This window comes from Rhinoraja longicauda, chromosome 14, assembly GCF_053455715.1.
Source record: "Rhinoraja longicauda isolate Sanriku21f chromosome 14, sRhiLon1.1, whole genome shotgun sequence".
Lineage (NCBI taxonomy): Eukaryota > Metazoa > Chordata > Chondrichthyes > Rajiformes > Arhynchobatidae > Rhinoraja > Rhinoraja longicauda.
The window spans coordinates 34,434,817-34,455,136 of record NC_135966.1 but is presented as its reverse complement, the minus strand read 5'-3'; the positions used below and the strand labels follow the sequence as shown (position 1 = coordinate 34,455,136).

At 42.1% G+C, this 20,320-nt stretch overlaps 1 protein-coding gene across 19 annotated transcripts in view; it reads right to left on the bottom strand.

The window, feature by feature from the left end:
- LOC144600208 (protocadherin gamma-B2-like) overlaps positions 1 to 20,320 on the bottom strand; it is a 219,018-nt gene that overhangs the window by 28,444 nt on the left and 170,254 nt on the right. For all 19 annotated transcript variants that reach the window (XM_078411722.1, XM_078411703.1, XM_078411708.1 and 16 more), the window contains one exon: positions 15,462 to 15,715. In XM_078411722.1, coding sequence (XP_078267848.1) covers positions 15,462 to 15,715 — 254 coding nt within the window. The remainder of the gene's footprint in view (positions 1 to 15,461; positions 15,716 to 20,320) is intronic.

The window sequence follows — 20,320 nt, the reverse complement described above, 5'->3', positions numbered from 1 at the left end:
CTGAGTCCGTGCCCAACAGCGATGCCCACACATTAACACTATCCTATACTCACTAGGGACAATTTTTACATTTACCAAGCCAATTAACCTACAAACTTGTACGTCTTTGGAGCGTGGGAGGAAACCGAAGATCTCGGAGAAAACCCATGCGTGTCACGGGGAGAACGTACAAACTCCATAAGACAGCACCCGTAGTCCGGATCGAACCCAGGTCTCTGGCGCTGCATTCGCTGTAAGGCAGCAACTCTACCGCTGCGCCACCATGCCGCCCTTGAGAGGAACTATATAAAATAATGAGAAGCATAGATAGTCAGAAGCATAGACGGTCAGAACCTTATTCCCAGGGTGGAAATGTCCAACATGAGAAGGCATAAGGTGAGTAGGGGAAAATTGAATGGAGATGTGCAGTGAATGTTTTTTTGCACAGAGAGTGGTGAGAGGCTGGACTGCACTGCCAGGGGTGGTGGTGGAGGCGGATACGATAATGGATTTTCATATAGGCTTTCATATAGCCACCTGGAAGTGCAGGGAATAGAGGGATATGGATTATATACAGGCAGATGAGATCAGTTTAAGTTGGCATTGTATTCAGCACAAACATCGTGGGCTGAAGGGCCTGTTCCTGTGCTGTGCTGTACTGTTCTATGTTCTATATTCTATAAACAGTCCAAGGAGCCATTGTATGAGTGCAGTAATTTAAAAAATGCATGGCTTCTGTTAAAATCAGATTGGTGAGTTTTTTGCAGAGCACAAGTTATGAGCTGCACTGAGTCCCATGTGATTGTAATGATTTGAAATGCTGGTTTATTTTTAGACCTGCACCTGCACCTAGAGAGCTGGCGCCTTGGCAGACAGTGTATGGACTGGGAGAATATGCATGGGAGTGTAATTGCCTTTACTGTGCCCATCCTTCTGAGAAATGATGTGACTGGACACTTACATCCATTTGAGTCAGACTATTCTAGTAGAAAGGAAAAATGCTTCCAAGATGTTGACTGTAATGTACAGGATTGTGTGCATGCTCAGCAGCTTATCGCTGTGATGAAGTGTGATTTGCCCAACAATGGCATGGTGGGAAGCAGCTTTGAGTCTGAAATCATAATTTCTTCGAGCCCTTGCACAAAATTAATGCTGGCACAAAAATGCAGAGCTTAGGCTGTGCTGTTCCATTAGAAATTGCACCTCTTGCAGTGCGGCACAGTGGCACAGTTACTGCCTTACAGCGCTAGAGACCCGGTTTCGATCCTATCCATGAGTGCCATCTGTGCGGAGTTTATACATTCTCCCTGTGACTCTAATCTTTTAGAGCAGGAAAGAACTGCAGATGCTGGTTTAAATTGAAGGTCAACATAAAATGCTGGAGTAACTCAGCGGGGCAGGCAGCATCTCTCAAAGAAGGAATGGGTGACTCTTTGGGTCGAGACCCTTCTTCAGACTCAGATTCAGGTCTGAAGAAGGGTCTCGACCCGAAACGTCACTCATCCCTACTCTCTAGAGATGCTGCCTGTCCCGCTGAGTTACTGCAACCTGATACTGTTAAATCAGTATTCCCAGCTGATGGTTCCTTGGGGCAACACATCTTTCTCAAATATCAATATTCCACCGGGTGGCGCCAGCAATGGCTGCCTCGCCAACAGTCTGTCTGTCCCTTTCTTCTTTGTTGTTTTAATAGTATGTGTTAAATGTATGTTTTTAGTGTTCTTTAGCTTGTTTTATGTGGGGGCTGGGAGGGGGGGGGCTTGGGGAAAACTTTTTTTAATCTCGTATCTCGACGGAGATGCGATTTTTCTTTCCGTTTCGTATCTCCGTCCGCACTGTGACCTAACATTGAGGAGTTGGCGGCCGTTGCTGGAGACCGACTTCGAGAGCTCCAACCGTGGGAGCCTGCAGACTTACCATCATGGAGCTCACCATCCCTTTGCCAGGGATTGATCTCTGAGCACCAACCGCGGGAGCCTGCAGACTTTAACATCATGGAGCTCGTGGTCTCTGGTTAGAGACCAAGTTCAGGAGCACCAAGTAGCAGGAGCTTCAATCGCCCTAACGCGGGAGCGTCGATTGCCCCAATGCGGGAGCTTCAATCGCCCGACGCGGGAGCTTCAATCGCCCCGACGCGGGACCTTCGATCGGCCGACACGGGGGCTTCAATCGCCCCGACGTGGGACCTTCGATCGCCCGACACGGGGGCTTCAATCGCCCCGACGCGGGAGCTTCGATCGCCCCGACGCGAGAGCTTTGATTGCCCCAACGCAGGGGCTTCGACCGCTGGCTGCGGGAGCTTCGATCACCCCAACCGCCCCGACCACGGGAGAATAAAGAGGAAGAAGCTTGGACTTTATTGCCTCCATCACTGTGAAGAATGTGGAGAATCCGCAGTGATGGATATTTATGTTAACTTTTACGTAGTTGTGTGTCTTGTTGCTTTTTTTTAGTATGGCTGTACGGTAATTCGTATATCACTGTCCCTTAATTGGTACACGTGACAACAAAAGACCTTTGAAACCTTTAAAACCTGCTGGGATGTTTCTCTAAATTAAGTGCACTATATATGTTAGTGGAAAGATGTCAAGCTGGAAAGGGTACAGACAAGATTTATGAGGATGTTGTAAGGACTTGAGGGCCTGGGCTATAGGGAGAGGTTGAGCAGACTAGGACTTTATTCCTCTGCACGTAGGAGGATGAGGATTGATGTTATAGAGGTGTACAAGATCATGGGAGGAACAGATTATTTTGCCCAGTATAGGCAAATTGAGAACCAGAGGACTTAGGTTTGAGGTGAAGGGAACAAGATTTAATAGGAACCTGACGGGTAACTTATTTACAGACACAGACACATGGGTGTATGGAATGGGCTGCCAGAGGAGGTATTTGAGGCAGGTACTATCGCAACGTTTAAGAAACATTTAGGTGGATAGGATATGTTTAGAGGGATATGGGCCAAACACAGGTAGGTGGGACTAGTATAGATGGAGTATGTTGGTCGGCATGGGCAGTTTGGGTCAAAGTACCTATTTCCACACTGTATGACTCCATGATTCTATGACTATATAAATGTAGTTCATTTTTATTATACTGAATGCATGCTTCACTTCTTCCTAAATGGGACGTTTCTCAGAATCTTGCCAAAATATTCATTCAACTGCATCCCATGTCAATTCATTAATTTTAAATAAACACTACAGATGTCTTCATTGATGCAGAAAGAGAACCATTCATGATTGTAAGATTGAAGTAGCTTTGCAATCAAAACGGAAAAACAAATTTGATTGCACAAAGGCATCTTCTGATTTGTCTCATTCAGGAATTCAGTTGGTCCCAATGTCTGCTCTTTTAAGTAGCCTTTTTATCCTTTTCCAAGTTAATTAAGCTTTGGCATCTTTTCATAATCAAATCATGCTTTACATCAAAGTCATTTGCTATGACCGACTATCATAGACAAACCCATGAAAACGGTAATAAAGAAGGCTTTTAAGAGGTCAGTCCAACCACAATAAGTTATGTCAACAATTTTGTGGCATTCTTCAGGGTACTTTGTGCTCACAGAATACCGTGCTGTGTTTTAATCCATTTTATATTCTGGTTTTGTATTCACAAGAGATGTTGAAATTAAATTTCAAAGACGATAGACACAAGTAACAGATCGATAGATCTACAATCTCATTTGCTGAGCTGGAAAGGATACAAAGATTTATGAGCACATTGCCAGGGCTGAAAACATTTAGCATAAATAAAAGATTGGATGGGCAGGGATTGTTTTCTCTGGACAAAGGAGGTTAGGAGATTAATCAAGCAGTATAATATTAAGAGGTCTAGAAATGATGGTTTGGGGCACCTATTTCCCTTAATGTGTCAAGATCTACGAGGCAATCCATTTTTGGCAAGTGGTAGAAGGGCGGCACAATGGCGCAGCGGAAGAGTTGTTGCCTCACAACTCCAGCAAACTGGGTTCGATCATGACCTCAGGTTCTGTCTACACGGTGTTTGTACGCTGTCCCTGTGACTACATGGGGTTTCTCCAGGTGCTCCCGTTTCCTCCCACACTTCAAACACGTACAGGTTTGGAGGTTAATTGGCTTCTGCAAATTGTAAATTGTCCCTAGGGTGTAGGATAGTGCTCGTGTACAGGCTGCTTACTGAGCTCGGAGAACTCGGACTTGGTGAGCTAAATGCCCTATTTCCCTATTTCCACGCCGTTTCTCTGTCTAAATTCTAAAGGATGAAAAAAGGACACAAAGAGCAAAAGTCAGAGCTAGAAGGAATGGTACAGGCAGAATGTCTCAGAGCCAATTGCAAAGTATGGGTGGCATTCAACGTATTGTAAACCAGAAGCTTAAGAACTGAGGGCCAGGATGAGGGTTCACAGTAGCACAGTAGAAACCAGAGCACCCGGACAAAATTCATGCGGTCACAGGGAGAATGTACAAACTCCACACAGACAGCACCCACAGTCAGGATCAAACTTGGGTCTCTGGTGCTATGAGGCAGCACTTCTACTGCTGTGCCACTGTGATGCCCATAATTGACAAAGTCACTAGCTGGGTATTTAATTTATTAAACAACACATGGATTGCAATAGGCAATGTGCAGCAAATTTACTTAAAATGTCAGGGCACATGAAAATCTCAGATACGGAAGCCAGTTCCATCCTGATTTGATGTGAATGTAACTGAGAACATACATACTGCAGCTGCCAGCTTCTAACAAAAGATTGATGAGCTCCAGGCTCATTCACATCTTGTGGCCAGAACAGGCAAGTGATCTGTGAAGGGCAAGGAAACTGATTTTCTTTTTATTGCCTCTCATTCGAGCTGCAAGATTTATAATTAGGTTTGGGCTGCAGCTTCCTGCTGTGTGTTTCCATCTCCAAATACACCAGCAGTTTAGTCTGGACAATGAGAAAAGATTAGACCAGACATTAGGCTAGATTGACAGATTCTTGATTAGTGAGGGCATCAAAGGTTGTGGGGAGGAGGCAGGAGAATGGGTTAAGAAGGAAAGATAGATCAGCCATGATTGAATGCAGGAGTGTCTTGATGCAGAGCTGTAAAAATCAGTAATGCTTGGGATGAGATGAGTGAGAAAATCAACACAGGGCAGAAGTCTGCTGCCTCACAGCGCCAAAGGCTCAGATTCAATCCTGACCTCAGCTGTTATCAGTGTGTGGAGTTTGCACATTCTCCCTGTGACCACGTGACTTTCCGGTTTCTGCCCACATCCCAAAGACGTGCGGGTTTGCAGGTTAATTGGCCCTCTGTAAATTGCCCCGAGTGTGTAGGGAGTGGATGGGAAAGTGGGATAACATAGAACTAGTGTGAATGGGTGATTGACGGTCGGCCTGGACTCAGTGGGCCGAAGGTCCTGTTTCTATGCTTTATCTCAAAACTAAACTAAACCCTCACTCACTATGACCAGCACTGTGACCCCTGGTGGAAAGCAAGTGTACATTTGTGTTTGAGTTTGGTTCCAATGTAGTCAGGGAATATCCTTCTGACATTGCTGTATGACATGAGGAATGGTTATTCAGTAAATTGATAGGTGGGTGCGAGAGTTTGGAGTAAGGACTGACATTGTGAATATGGAGAAGCCTTACAATGGACTGATGTTACATTGAAAATTTATACCTTTTAAAGAATACGGGGTTAAATTATTTTTAAATGGATTGGAGGAAGCAAAAGATGAAATGGAAGTTTTATCTTAACACATCTATTTTTCATTTGATTCTACTAAAATATATATACTTTGGACTTTAGAGATACAGCATGGAAACGGGCCCTTCGGCCCACCGAGTCTGCACTAACCAGCGATCACCCTGCACACTAGCACTATCCTACACACTACGGACAATTTTAGAATTTATCACAGAAGCCAATTAACCTACAAACCTGCACGTCTTCGGAGTGTGGGAAGAAACCGGAGCACCCAGAGAAAACCCATGCAGTCATAGGAAGAACGTAGCTGAGTTACTGGTGTTGTGAGACAGCATCTCCACCACTGTGCCACCATGCCGTCCATGTAAAATAAATTGTGGGAACGTACAAATGCAGGACACTGTATCTATAAAGAGCTGCAATTAAATTTTGTGAAGAACTCATACTCACGACTTGTAGAACGTACAGATTAGGAGTGGACGAGGTCACTTGGCTCTCTTTACCATTTAATAGACAGCTAATGTGATAATAATGACAACTGTTCACCCTCAGAAACCTTTCTGGCCCTTGGTACCAAGTATCTATTTAATCCTGTCGTAAAAATATTTAAAAACTCTGCTTCCACAACTTTCAAGGAAAAGAGTTACAAAGATTTGGCGGCGCGGGCAAGTTGGGCCGAAGGGCCTGTTTCCATGCTCTGTGCCGCAATGACTCTATGACTCTTGAGAGAAAAAGAGTGCCTCTTTATTATTTTAAAAGAGTGACCCTGTAAATTCAAACAATAACCCCTGGATCTGGATTCTCCCTCAAGAGGAACCATTCTCTCCACATCCGCTGTGTTAAAACTGTGGGAATGTATCACGATTTCCATTTGGTAATCCCTTCTGAAGGCAGTGATTCAAACTGGGGACAATTTAACGCGCACAACATTCTTGTGGTACATGATCCAGTTGTTCGTTCACAAGCATGAGCTTTGTTCAATGCTTGACACATGGATTACTCAACTCTGGGGATATCACAAGGAATTCTGATACTGTTGTCATTCAAGTGCTGTAACCTACATTTTTCTAAGAAGCCATAGAACAAATGGGCATCTTGATTGTTTTGGACTTTGGTACAGAACAGTTTGCAAAGCTAAAATGGCAGCTAATGGCCGATCTATTTTTCTCTCACAAACCCATTCGCCTGCCTTTTCCCTTTGGGCAATGTTATCCAGGAACAACTCTGTTGCCTTCCTGTCTTTAACTTTCAGCAAACCAAAAATGGCAGCCAGCCATGTGACCATATTGACCATCTTTCTCTTCCTTAAACTGCACACGTCTCCTTACTAATTAATATCCCAAATCCACAGACTCAACAAGGAAGGCAACGTTTGATGAAAATAAGTATCATTGCACAATTTGCCAGGTCATAATGGAAGATTAAGCATTTTCTGAGATCTGATCCAGGTTCCAGGACATAATTAAAATATGCAATATTAATGCACCAAATCAAATTAAAAGAAGAGCAGGCAATCACAGGGATCGCTATAAAGGGGGTAACACTTATAATTCCAGCAAATCAGAATGAACACAAGTAACATATCAAAATCTTGGGTAGATTATATAACAGGGCTAAATGACCTGTTCCTGTGCTGCACTGTTCTATAAGTTCATAGAAGCAGAATTAGGCCATTTGGCCCATCGAGTCTACTCCGCCATTTAATCAAGGCTGATCTATGTTTCGCTCTCAACCCCATTCTTCCGTCTTCTCCCATCACCTTCGACAGCCTTGCTAATCACAAACCTGTCAATCTCCACTTTAAAAATACCAAATGACTTGACCTCCAATGCCGTCCAACGCAATGAATTCTACAGATTCACCACCCTCTGGCTACAGAATAATGCACCATTTTGAATTAGAAACACAACTAATATTAATTGTGAGATTCATTATGAGAAGGAAGAGCTTATAAAATAGGATTAATGTAGGACTATTGAAAATGCTAGGTTTATGGTCAGCACATGCTTGGTGTTCAAGTGGCCTGTTTATGTGCTGTTTTGCTCTATGACTTGATGGCGTATTTTAATATGATACTCAATGTATCCTATTCTGATCATATTGGGCTCAACATCTTATGGGAGATCATTTGTGAGTTTAAAACATTAAACCTTACCAAGTGTAAAATTAAGAAATCAAAATTGAGCATATTTAGAAATAGCTTTTGAAATTATTCTGAAATATTGATGGAGCTTAGTTTTTAACAGCACGTTTCAAATGGCGCATACTGCACTTTCCCCCATACCCCACCCAATGAGAGAAACTGGTGTTCAGCTCAATAAAACAGCAGCAGATGTTTCATTAGATGCGAAGTTTTCATTTCTGATGCCTCTAGCTGAAATAATAGATTAAATTAAAAGCTCCTTAAAAATGAGGGACAGAAGACGGAACAGTGGCACAGCGGTAGAGTTGCTGCCTTAAAGCGCCAGAGACCCAGGTTCGATCCTGTGGACAGAGTTGGGGTTGCCACCAACACTCTCATGACGTGCAGGTTTGTCGGTTAATTGGCTTTGATGACAAAATCGGGAAATTGTCCCTGATGTTTAGGATAGTGTTAGGGTATGGGGGTGATCATTGGTTGATGCGATCTTGGTGGGCTGAACGGCCTGTTTCCTCGCTGTAACCCTGAAGACACTAAAGTTTTGTCCTATAATGCTTAAAACAAATCTGATTTCCTTATGAATTTTTGCATCTTTAGGAGATTTTGTAAAATTTGCTATCTTTTTATTCTCTGCAGGCCTTCCATCTTCTGTGAAATTTAATGAAATGTTATTTTGGGTTCGTGTCACTCTAATAATATCAAATATAAAATTATGCAAAATATGCGTCATGGCAATTGATGGGCAGGTAGTTGTTTGAGACATAACTACGACAACTTTATAAGGATACAGGCAGGACAGGTAATAGGTTCTGGAGTGTAGAATAGACTGAGTTGAAAAATAGAGATGGGAAGGGTAAGGATATCTGAGAATTACAAGTAATTTTATCTCCTATTATATGTTACTCTTAATGAAGGTTAAAATTATCTTTATTTGACCTTTCTTCACCTTTTCTTTAGCTACATTAATCCTACAAATTTACATTATCCTGAGGTAATGCTTTCAATCCTTTAGAGCCACCATGGTAGTCGTGTGAAAGTAGTTACATATTTTGTATATGAAATTATGAGAGGTGTCGATAGGGTGGTCAGTCGGGACCTTCTTCTCAGGATGGAAAAATCCAATACTTGAGAGCAGATTTAAGGTGAGAGGGACCAAGTTTAAAGAAGACGTGCGCGGCCTGCTTTTTACATGGAGGGTGCTTAGTGCCTGGAATGTGCTGCCAGGGATGGTGGTTGAGGAAGATACAATAGTGGCATTTAAGAGACTTTTGGATAGGCATTGAATATGCAGGGAATGTGTGCACACAAGTAAGAGTTGGTCTTGGCATCATGTTCGTACAAATTTGAAGTATAGATTGGTAACTGCATGTACTGCCTTTACTCACCCATTTGTATCCAATGAGGAATGATTCGTAAAGCGTTTATTAGAAACAACTAATAAATTGGCTGTGCAAAGATAAAATTATTTTTGATGTGGCAAGATATTGTTGAAATGATACAAAGAACTGCAGATGCTGGTTTATACCAAAGATAGACAAAAATTGCTGGAGTAATTCAACGAGTCAGGCAGCATCTGGGGAGATAAATCCTTTATCGGGGCAGTTTCTTCTCGGCTGTTATCAGGCAACTGAACCACTCTACCAACAACGAGAGAGCAGTCCTGAGCTACTATTTACCTCATTGGAGACCTTCAGACTTTCTTTGATCGAACTTTATCGGATTTTATCTTTCACTAAACATTATTCATGTAATTCCCTTTCTCATGTATCTGTACACTGTAGATGGCTCACTTTTAATCATGCATTGTCTTTCTGCTGACTGGTTAGCATGCAACAAAAGCTTTTCACTGTACCTTGGCACACGTGAAAATAAACTAAACTAAAGTAAACTAAAGTAAACTAAAGTAAACTAAAGTAAACTAAACTAAACTAAACTAAACTCTGGCTGACCCGCTGAGTTACTCCAGCACTTAGTGTCCATCTACTGTAGAAATGATGCTGGCCTGTCTGACATCATTTTCCCATCCATTTCTAGGTAATCTTAATTACCTTTCTTCCAAACAAGGTCTAAATCCTACAGCGCGAGAGGTGGTGACTAATCAATCTCCAACTCTCCTGTAGTCTTTTAGCTGTGACAAGATGTCTACGGCGTATAAGCGATCCATGTGCAACTTAGGCCTGGATAGAGTGCATGTGAAGGGGACGTTTCCATTGGTGGGAGAGTCTAGGACTGGAGAACACAACCTCAGAATAAAAGGACATACCTTTAGCACAGGAACAGGTCAAACCGGAGATTGATGCATTCTTGAATAGTAAGTGCATCAAAGATTACAGGGAGAAGGCAGGAGAATGGAGTTGAGGGGAAAAAATAGACTACCCACGATCGAACGGCGGAGCAGACTCAACGGGTCGAACGGCCTAATTCAGCTCCCATGTCTTATCGTCTTATGGATCTAACACCTTCCCATTCACTGCCCGCAGTTAAAAGTGTCCCTGTGTGAAGCAGGTAGCAGGGCAAGGCCCAAATTGGTGTCACAAAGAAGCTTACTGCTTCTGTAAACTTCATTGTGATTAGTGCCACTGCCAGCTTAGTCCCCCAAGTTGGAAGTGACACTGCAAATGTACTGCAGTCATAGTGTTACTGCTAAGTGAAAGCACATTGCTGTCATGGTGTGAATACAAGCTGAGAATCTAGTTACACTGCAGAGAGCACAATATCCTTCACACAGAGCTACACTGCATGTCCTGAATTAAGCACGGCAGCCCAGAGACCCTGGAGTTTTGCATCTTCCTGTTAGCACATATGTGCAGCTATTTCTCCTCTAAGTTTCCAAATGCATGTCATCATAATTGAAGGGACTGAACTCAGGCATCCATCCTAACGTTAAATGGTTACAGAATTAAGTTCTGGTTAGAGTCTTATTAGACAGTGTGGAATTGGGCCCTTCGACTGAACTTGTCCATGCCAACCAATGTGCCCCATCTACACTCGCCCCACCTGCCCGCACTGGGCCCATCATGCTCTAAACCTACTCTATCCATGCACATGTCCAACTGTGTCTTAAATTATAAGATAGTACGTGCCTCAACTTCCTCCTCCAGCAGCTCGTTCCATACAGTATACCCACCAACCTCTGTATTCAAAAATGATACCTCAGTCTCCCAGTAAATCTTTCCCTCCTCACCTTTAACCTAAGTCCTCCGGTTCTTCATTCACCTACTCTGGGCAAAAGACTGCATTTACCTGATCTATTCCTCTCATGTTTTTGAATACCTCTATAAGATCACCCCTCATCCTCCTGTGTTCAAAATAATAAAGTCCTACATTTCTCACATGAGTTTCCAAATGGCAGTTATCATAATTGAACGGTCTGAACTAAAGCATTTATCCTCATGTTAAATGATTACAAAATGAAATTCAGGATATTCTGTAGAAATCCAGTGATATATCTCCAGATTTTTAAAAGTTGTGTGGTTACGCAAAATAGACTGCAGATTGTAGAATCTAATGGGGCAGATCTTTCGATGAAACATTCACAGATCAGCCTGGGGAAAAGTTTGTAATTAGTTATTCCCAAAAGGAGGTAATGGTTCAGCCTTCTGCTAAAAGCACTTGGGACATCTGCAGTGCACTGATGTGTTAATGTGCTGCCTGACCTGCTGAGTTACTCCAGCACTTTGTGTCTATCTTTAATATTTCTGTAAAACTCATCTTGAAGATGAAATAGATATGTGGAATTTGTCAGACAGTAAATAGATTGTAAAAAAAGTAAATAACCATTTCCAATGTGTAAGCTGAAATTGACAGACGTATTTTCAAGTTGGGAATGCGAGTATTTGATTAGCTTTGCAACGTGGCATCCGCTTCTGAACCTACATTTCCAGCAATGTATGTTTTCTCCATCGATACTTCAAATGGCACTAACTAAAGTCCTATAAAGCTGCAACAGTTGCCTCCTGACTCTTATACTCAATGCACTAACTTAAGAAGGCAAGTCTGTGTCACTGTAGTATTTTTAAAGTGGAGATCGACAGATTCTTGATTAGAAAAGGTATCAAATGTTATGGGGAGAAGGCAGAAGAATGGGGTTGAGAGGGAAAGATAGATCAGCCATGATTTAATAGTGGAGTAGACTCGATGGGCTGAAAGGCTGAATTCTGCTCCAATGACTTATGAACTTATTATCAAGTCAAGTCAAGTCAATTTTATTTGTATAGCACATTTAAAAACAACATTATGAGAGAAAGTGGCATAATGTGGAGTTCACTGAAAGAAAAGATATAGTTTATACTACTTACTATAAAAACTGAATATCCCTCGTCTGGCCCCTAATTTGTTCCTGCTGAGATACAGATAAATCCCAAGAACAGGAAATGCAACATATGTTTCTATTTTGCCCTATAGCATGCTGTCATTCCAACTTATCTTGGACTTCACTGTGCAGTTGGCTTTTTCCAAAAATATCACACAAACGTTTCAATTATAACTACTTCCAAATTTAGAAATTATTTGGTGAGTTTACCTTGACATAGCCGAAGACAAAAGCCTTATGCAAGCTGTTGCTTTCATCTGCTCTTTCCTAAGCTGTTCACGAGATGTCATCGGATCTGTTTTTATTATTTATTAAAGAGGAAGAACCATTGGAATGAAGCCAGGCCCTTCTTACATCCTGTTTGTTCTTTATAAGAACAGCCAGTTTCCCTTCCAAAGGCCCCCGCAGTGAGAGATTCATGGACAAATGTTTAACATGCTTAATATTTCTTTACCAAAGGCAATAATCTGTTTAATGTATGATACCTGACTGTCATTACTCCAAGAGGAGATTGAGATTTTTTTTTCCATTTAATTCAGAGATACTGCGGAACAGGCCCTTCGGCCCACCAAGTCTGTGCCGACTAGTGATCCCCTTTAACACTATCCTGCCCACACTAGGGACAATTTACAATTTTACTGAAGCCAATTAACCTACAAACCTGTACGTCTTCAGAGTGTGGGAGGAAACCAGAGCACCCAGAAAAAACCCACACTGGTCATGGGGAGAACATACGAACTCCATACAGACAGCACATGTGGTCAGGATCAAACCCGAATCTCTGATGCTCTAAGGCAGCAACTCTACCGTTGTGTCACCATTCCTCCTCGTTTAACATGTTTAATATTTCTTTACCAAAGGCAATAGCCTGTTTAATGTATGATGCCTGACTGCCTCTACTTCAGGAGGAAATTGAGACGTATTTGTAGGTCAGTGACTCACGAAATCCATGGGCCAAAATACAAGCCTTGTATTTTACTATAATTTACTACTTGTTGTTATTATAGGGTAAATCAGACAGCAACCTCATGCACCCAAACATGTGCAGTTAAACACAAATCTCCTCTCTTGAGACATGTTACTCCTCCATAGGGTATGCTGTTGCAGTTGTCCAAACAGATGGAGAAGTGAAACGATTGCAATGCCAGAAACATTAGGAATTTGCCTAACATCTTCATCAAAAGCAGCTGAAAAAAGTATGGGCCACTATACTCAGAGTTTAAATGGTGCAATATGCGATAATTGCTGCTGAATACACTCTCTGGCCTTGAAAATTAATTTAATTAATTCAGAATGAAGGGAACAAGCTGGGGCCAGAAAGTAACATGATGGCGTCAAAGTCAGATGACTCTTTGCGTGGTGGTCCCAGAAGTGGATCTGCTATCATTCATTACAATGGTTCCACTCCTTCTAAATCTTTATTTCACAGCAGATTTTCTTCAACTAACTATGCACAGTAAATACTACTACCCTTCACCATGTATCTGTAGGCTGTGGACGGCTTGATTGTAATCATGTATAGACTTTTCGCTGACTGGATTGTACGCAACAAAAAAGCTTTTTACTGTACCTTGGTACATGTGACAATAATAAACCAAACTAAACCGACTAAACTAATCTAGACTATTAAAAAAAATACAAAGCAGAAAATGCTAGAAATACTCACAGACTAGACAACAGGTGGTGAGAAAAAGAGCAGAGTTAATGTTTCAAGTCACTGACTTGAAAAATGATCAACATGAAAAATTAACTCTATTTCTCTCTCCACAGATACTTCATGTCCGATTAAAGATTTCCAGCACTTTCTGCCTTTATTTGAGATTGCCAACAAATGCATTATTTTACTACAGTAAAAAGTGAATCGTTTAATTTTTTACATAAAATTAACATAATAATTTTTGGCCTTAAATGTTTCCAACACGCCATTTTATTTCTTTCCCTTGCACCTACTGATTGAACAGCCTTGAGGTTCTTGTCTTTTCCATGCATTCCACAAATCTAGATGCTTAATTCCTGATAAATTTACCAATATCTTGTGGACAATTTCCAGACAACTCTATTCCTTCACCATTTGGGGCACATTCTTTCTTTTTAGAGGACAACATTTTTCCTTATGATGCCCCTTCGTGCTATTACAATGCTTTGGTGGTAAAATGTGTCAGGGAAATTTGTGATGCTTTTAAAAAAGTTTTTTTGTCAATTTTCAATCTGTTAACAAATGCAGTAAAATACAGGAAGGAGGATGTAAGAAGGAGAATGGAGGAGTAAAATACTGGATGATGGAGGGAGCTGGTGATTGTGTATGCAAGAGCAGGGGCTGATAAAAGAGTGAACCAGGTTCTTACCTTCCGCACCCTCAATGTCGGCTGCGGGAGGCGCCCCCGGTGCACAATGGTTGAAGGTGGTCGGGGGAGGAGAGTGACCACGGTTTGCTGGATGATCCGGACGGAGACGATGGCTAGAGGCCCTGCAGCAGCCTGGGGCTCACATGGATCGGGCGCTGCTCCAGGAGACCAAGTGCGCTGACCGGACTGGACTTTGAAAATGTTGCCAAAACCTGGCAACTCTTGCATGCGGTCTCAGATGACAATTTCTATGTACTTTGTACTAATCAGGGATTGTGCTTAGGTATGGCAATACTTTACCAAACTGCATGCAAAAAAAGTTCATTGTACGTTTGTACATGTGACATCAAAGAACCATTGACCATTGAATTTTATAGATACTTTGATAATAGATAATTGCTCAATATTTGCAAACAGTCTCATTGACCTAAACCTATCCCATGATGAGTTGCATCTCTTGGACTATGATTCTCACAGGAATTTCAGGTTAATCTGTAAGAGAGATGAACTTTAGATTGGTGGCTACCTGAAACACAGAGATGGCAAGTGACTTATTGCTTTTAGGTTATGATCCCTTATACCTACCTATAAATGATTCCCTGTGCAAATCTTCATTCATAAAATACAGGTAATCCTAATTTGCAACCTTTTGCGGCAAATAATTTTTTTCTGAGTTTCCTCACTAACTACATGAAGCGACATTTATTTTTTCAATGAGCTGCTGCTACTTAACTACACGTATAAAGTTATTTTGCTGATGATTCATTCTAGATGTTTCATATCTCTACTAAGATAGAGAAGAATACATTTTAAAAAACTAATATTTACTCAGAGTTATTCTTTAGCTTATTAACTACTATTTACTCGGACCTCTACATTCTGAGTAATCAGCCTAGTTTACCAGTCACCCCACTTTTCTATCCTAGCTGGAAATAGAAAGGCTGGGGGTGGTTATTGCTTTGACTTATCTGGGAGTTCATCTCCAACACGCACGTTGTCGTTTGTCCAACACTAACCTGGGATGGCTGGAGGCCTTGCGCACATGGGTTTCCTCGGTCCGCCAGGATCATTCTCAGCAGCACGTTGCCCATTACAGTGTGGGTCACGTTGCCCGTCACAGTGTGGGTCACGCGGCACATCTCGCTGAATATTGCGCGGCACTTCGCAGGGCTCGTCACGCAATGCCTCGCGCTGCACGTCTCGATGCACCTCACGCTGGACTTCACATTGTATTTCACGTCGTGCTCCTTCCTCCTCCAGATACTGGGCACTGCAGATGCAACAAGAAGCATGGTCACTGATCAATGATAGAACATGGAACGTAGAACAGTATGGCACAGGAACAGGCTCTTTGTCCTACAGGTTTAGCTTAGTTTGGAGATACAGCACGGAAACAAAGTCCATGCTGACCAGTTTTCCCCACACACTAATGCTATCCTATACATGGGGGACACTTTACAACCATACCTTGCCAATTAGTCTACAAATCTGTATGTCTTTGGAGTGTAGGAGGAAAGCGGAGATCCCAGAGAAAACCCACGCAGATGATGGGGAGAATGTACAAACTCCATACAGACAAGCACCCGTCATCAGGGTTGAACCCAGATCTCTGGCGCTGTAAGGCAGCAACTCTACCACTGCTCCATCGTGTTCATCGTGCAGTGAAGATCAAAAAAATTCTAAATAGATATTTATCTAACTGTGTAGGAAGGAACTTCAAATGCTGGTTTACACTGAAGACAGACACAAAATGCTGGAGTAATTCTGCGGGCCAGGCAGCATTTCTGGAGAAAAGAAATAGGTGACATTTCACGTTGAAACCCTTCTTTAGACTGAGAGTCAGGGGAGCAGAAAACCAAAGGTATGGAAAGGTACTGAACAAATCAAAGGTGGCACCGATGACTCAGGAAAGGTGGACCCCACAATGATCCATTGTTGGCTATGGAGAAGGTGATAATGAAGAGATACGAACAGTGAATCTAGCAGGACAGCTAGGGTGGAGGAGGAATGGAGAGAGAGGGAGTTCAAGGGTTTCTTGAAATTAGAGAAATCAATCTTCATGCCGCTTGGTTGTAAGCTGCCCAATCGAAATATGAGGTGCTGTTCCTCCAATTTGCATGTGGACTCATTCTGACAGTGGAGGAGGCACAGGACAGAAAGGTCTGTTGATTGGCTTATTTACTAAATCCATTCCTTCTCCTCACCAGCTGACTGATTTGCAGTGTATTTCTTATTAGATTGTGGATTATACCGAGGATAAGCTCCAAAAGACTGTAAATGTTCAAAAAAAATGAAGGCATATGTTTCAGCACCACCACATGGTATTTGCTGTGTCCTCTGCCTGCAGATGGGACATTTTAAGTTGTATGTGTGTGGTCTCTATTTGAACTATTATCGTTTAATTACTGTGCCTTTAGGACCAGGAAATGTTGCTTTCCGTTCCTGACCACAACCAAATCTGTCTTTTATTTATTAAAAAGTAAGGTAATTAGGAACATGTGCTTTCTACCAGTGAACATTCGTTAAATTAGTGAGGAGAGTTTTCCATTAATGGAAAGTTATTGTATAGGATAGAACTAGTGTATGGGTGATTGCTGGTTGGTGCAGACTCATGGCCGAAGGGCCTGTTGATATGCTGCATCTCTAAACTAAACCTTCGGAATTAGGTCTTCAAACTGAGATCAGTATGAACACGTATACCAAGTAGTTAGCCCCCAACCCCCTCCCCCACTACCAATTATCACCCCCCCCCCCCCCCACTCACCCCATAGAATCTATGGGGGTGGTATTAGTTTGATTTAGTTTTAGCCTGGAAATAGAGCGTGAAAACAGGCCCTTCGGCCCACTGAGTCCACACCAACCTTTGTACACCTGTTCACTAGTTCTATGTCCTACAGACAAGGGACAGTTTTTACAGAAGCCAATTAACTTAAAAACCCGCAGATCTTCGGGATGTGGGATGAAACCGGAGCACCCAGAGGAAACAATGTACAAACTCCACACAGACAGCATCTGTAGTCAGGATCTAACCGAGTGAGGCAGCAACTCTACCGCTGCTCTGATTTGCCGCTCTAAAGCAGAGCAATGGGAAAAGCCTGTGACAAAAAATGGAATGGATCCAAGCAAAAATTAATTCAAGTTTATTTGTAAATGAGATAATGGAAAATGTTATTTGACAATGCATAAAATGAAACCTAATTGTACTTGTCAGTTCGTTACTGTTGGGAACATTTTGCTTGGTGTTATATTTTGCAGCTTTTTTTAAGAATGAAAATTGAAGATATTAAGAATAAGGACGAAAAAAAATAGTTTTGTGTATCTAAAACCCTAATTTCTTGGAAAATTTTACATCCCTTTTCTGTCCTCATTGTTGTGTTTGAGCAATTTTGAAGTGATCCCAAGATTTTCCTCCCACCATCTGGTCTGGCCAACTATTCCAAGCACTGATTATTCCTCATATAAGGAATTTACTTTTACACTTAATACTTTATTTTTTATTCCATCACAGGTTTTCAGTGTTGATGTAATTACTAACATGTATTGCCAATCGTGCTACACCATTTCAGAAAGCAAATAGTTTGGTTTAGTTCAGTTTATTGTCACGTGTACCGAGGTACAGTGAAAAGCTTTTAGACAATAGACAATAGACAATAGGTGCAGGAGGAGGCCATTCGGCCCTTCGAGCCAGCACCGCCATTCAATGTGATCATAGCTGATCATTCTCAATCAGTACCCCGTTCCTGCCTTCTCCCCATACCCCCTGACTCCACTATCCTTAAGAGCTCTATCTAGCTCTCTCTTGAATGCATTCAGAGAATTGGCCTCCACTGCCTTCTGAGGCAGAGAATTCCACAGATTTACAACTCTCTGACTGAAAAAGTTATTCCTCATCTCAGTTCTAAATGGCCTACCCCTTATTCTTAAACTGTGGCCCCTTGTTCTGGATTCCCCCAACATTGGGAACATGTTTCCTGCCTCTAACGTGTCCAACCCCTTAATAATCTTATATGTTTCGATAAGATCTCCTCTCATCCTTCTAAATTCTAGTGTATACAAGCCTAGTCGCTCCAGTCTTTCAACATATGACAGTCCCGCCATTCCGGGAATTAACCTAGTAAACTTACGCTGCACGCCCTCAATAGCAAGAATATCCTTCCTCAAATTTGGAGACCAAAACTGCACACAGTACTCCAGGTGCAGTCTCACTAGGGCCCTGTGCAACTGCAGAAGGACCTCTTTGCTCCTATACTCAACTCCTCTTGTTATGAAGGCCAATATTTCATTGGCTTTCTTCACTGCCTGCTGTACCTGCGTGCTTCCTTTCAGTGACTGACGCACTAGGACACCCAGATCTCGTTGTACGTCCCCTGTTCCTAACTGTTTTGTTGAGTGCTAACCAGTCAGTGGAAAGACTATACACGATTACAATCAAGCCATTCACAGTGTACAGATAAATGATAAAGGGAATAATATTTAGTGCAAGATAAAGTCCAGTAAAGTCTGATTAAAGATAGCCTGAGTATCTCCAGTGAGATAGGTAGCAGCTCAGCATCGCTCTCCAGTTGTTGATAGGATGGTAATTCGAGTTTCACTGTACCTTAATTGGTACACATGACAATAAACTTTGAACCTTTGATTCAGTTGCCTGATAACAGCTGGGAAGAAATTATCTAAATCTGTTGGTGTGCATCTTCACACTTCTGTACCTTATTGAGGAGGGGAGAGGAGGGAGTGACTGGGGGGAGACTTGTCCTTGATTATGCTGGTGGCATTGCTGAGGCTGCGTGATGTGTACATTGAGTCAATGGAAGGGAGATTTGCTTGTGTGATGGTCTGGGCTGTGTTGAAACTCACGCAGTCACAGAGTAAACATGTAAACTCCACACAGCAGCACCCGAGGTCGAGGTCAAACCTGGTCTCTGGCACTGTGAGGCAGTGGCTCTACTCTGTGCCAGCTGCGCCACTCTGCTGTTCTACAAATGTGCTGCAGCCTCACATTTTCAGTGTGGTGTTTCCGACACATCCTCTTTAACATTTCAATCATTTAACAAGTTATTTTTATGTGCGTAGAACATTCCTAATTGTTTTTATCTCCACTACGATATGTCAAGTCCTTCAGAATTGATGTGCAATATCTTTATTACTGCTATCTTTTAAAAACAGACAACATATCTTCCCTTATACATCACTTCAGTACTTAATATTTCAGATAATGGGCTGATAACTAAACTGAGATCATTCCTTCTCAACTTAACTGACTGGCCACCATTTTGCAGGCCGCACTAGTTACTTGACAATAAATCCGCAGGCCATTGACAATCAAATGAAATTATAGATATTCCCCGACTTATGGAATAAACGATTTAAGTAAACTTGCACTTACAAGTTCACAAGTTATAGTAGAATTAGGCCACTCGGCCCATCGAGTCCACTCCGCCATTCAATCATGACTGATCTCTGCCTCCTAATCCCATTTTCGTGCCTTCTCCCCATAACCCTTGACACCCGTTCTAATCAAGAATTTGTCTATGTCTGCCTTAAAAATATCCACTGACTTGGCCTCCAGAGCCCTCTGTTGGAATGAGTTCCATAGATTAACTACCCTCTGATGAAAGAGGTTCCTCCTCACCTCCTTTTGAAAGGAGCACCCTTTCATTCTGAGGCTATGACCTTTGATCCTAGACTCCCCCACCAGTGGAAACATCCTTTCCACATCCACTCTATCTATGCCTTTCATTATTCTGTAAGTTTCAAATAGGTCCCCCCTCAACCTTCTAAACTCCAGTGAGTGGAGGCTCAGTGCTGTCAAACGCTCATCATATGCTAACCCACTCATTCCTGGAACCATTCTTATAAAAGCATTACGTAAAGTATT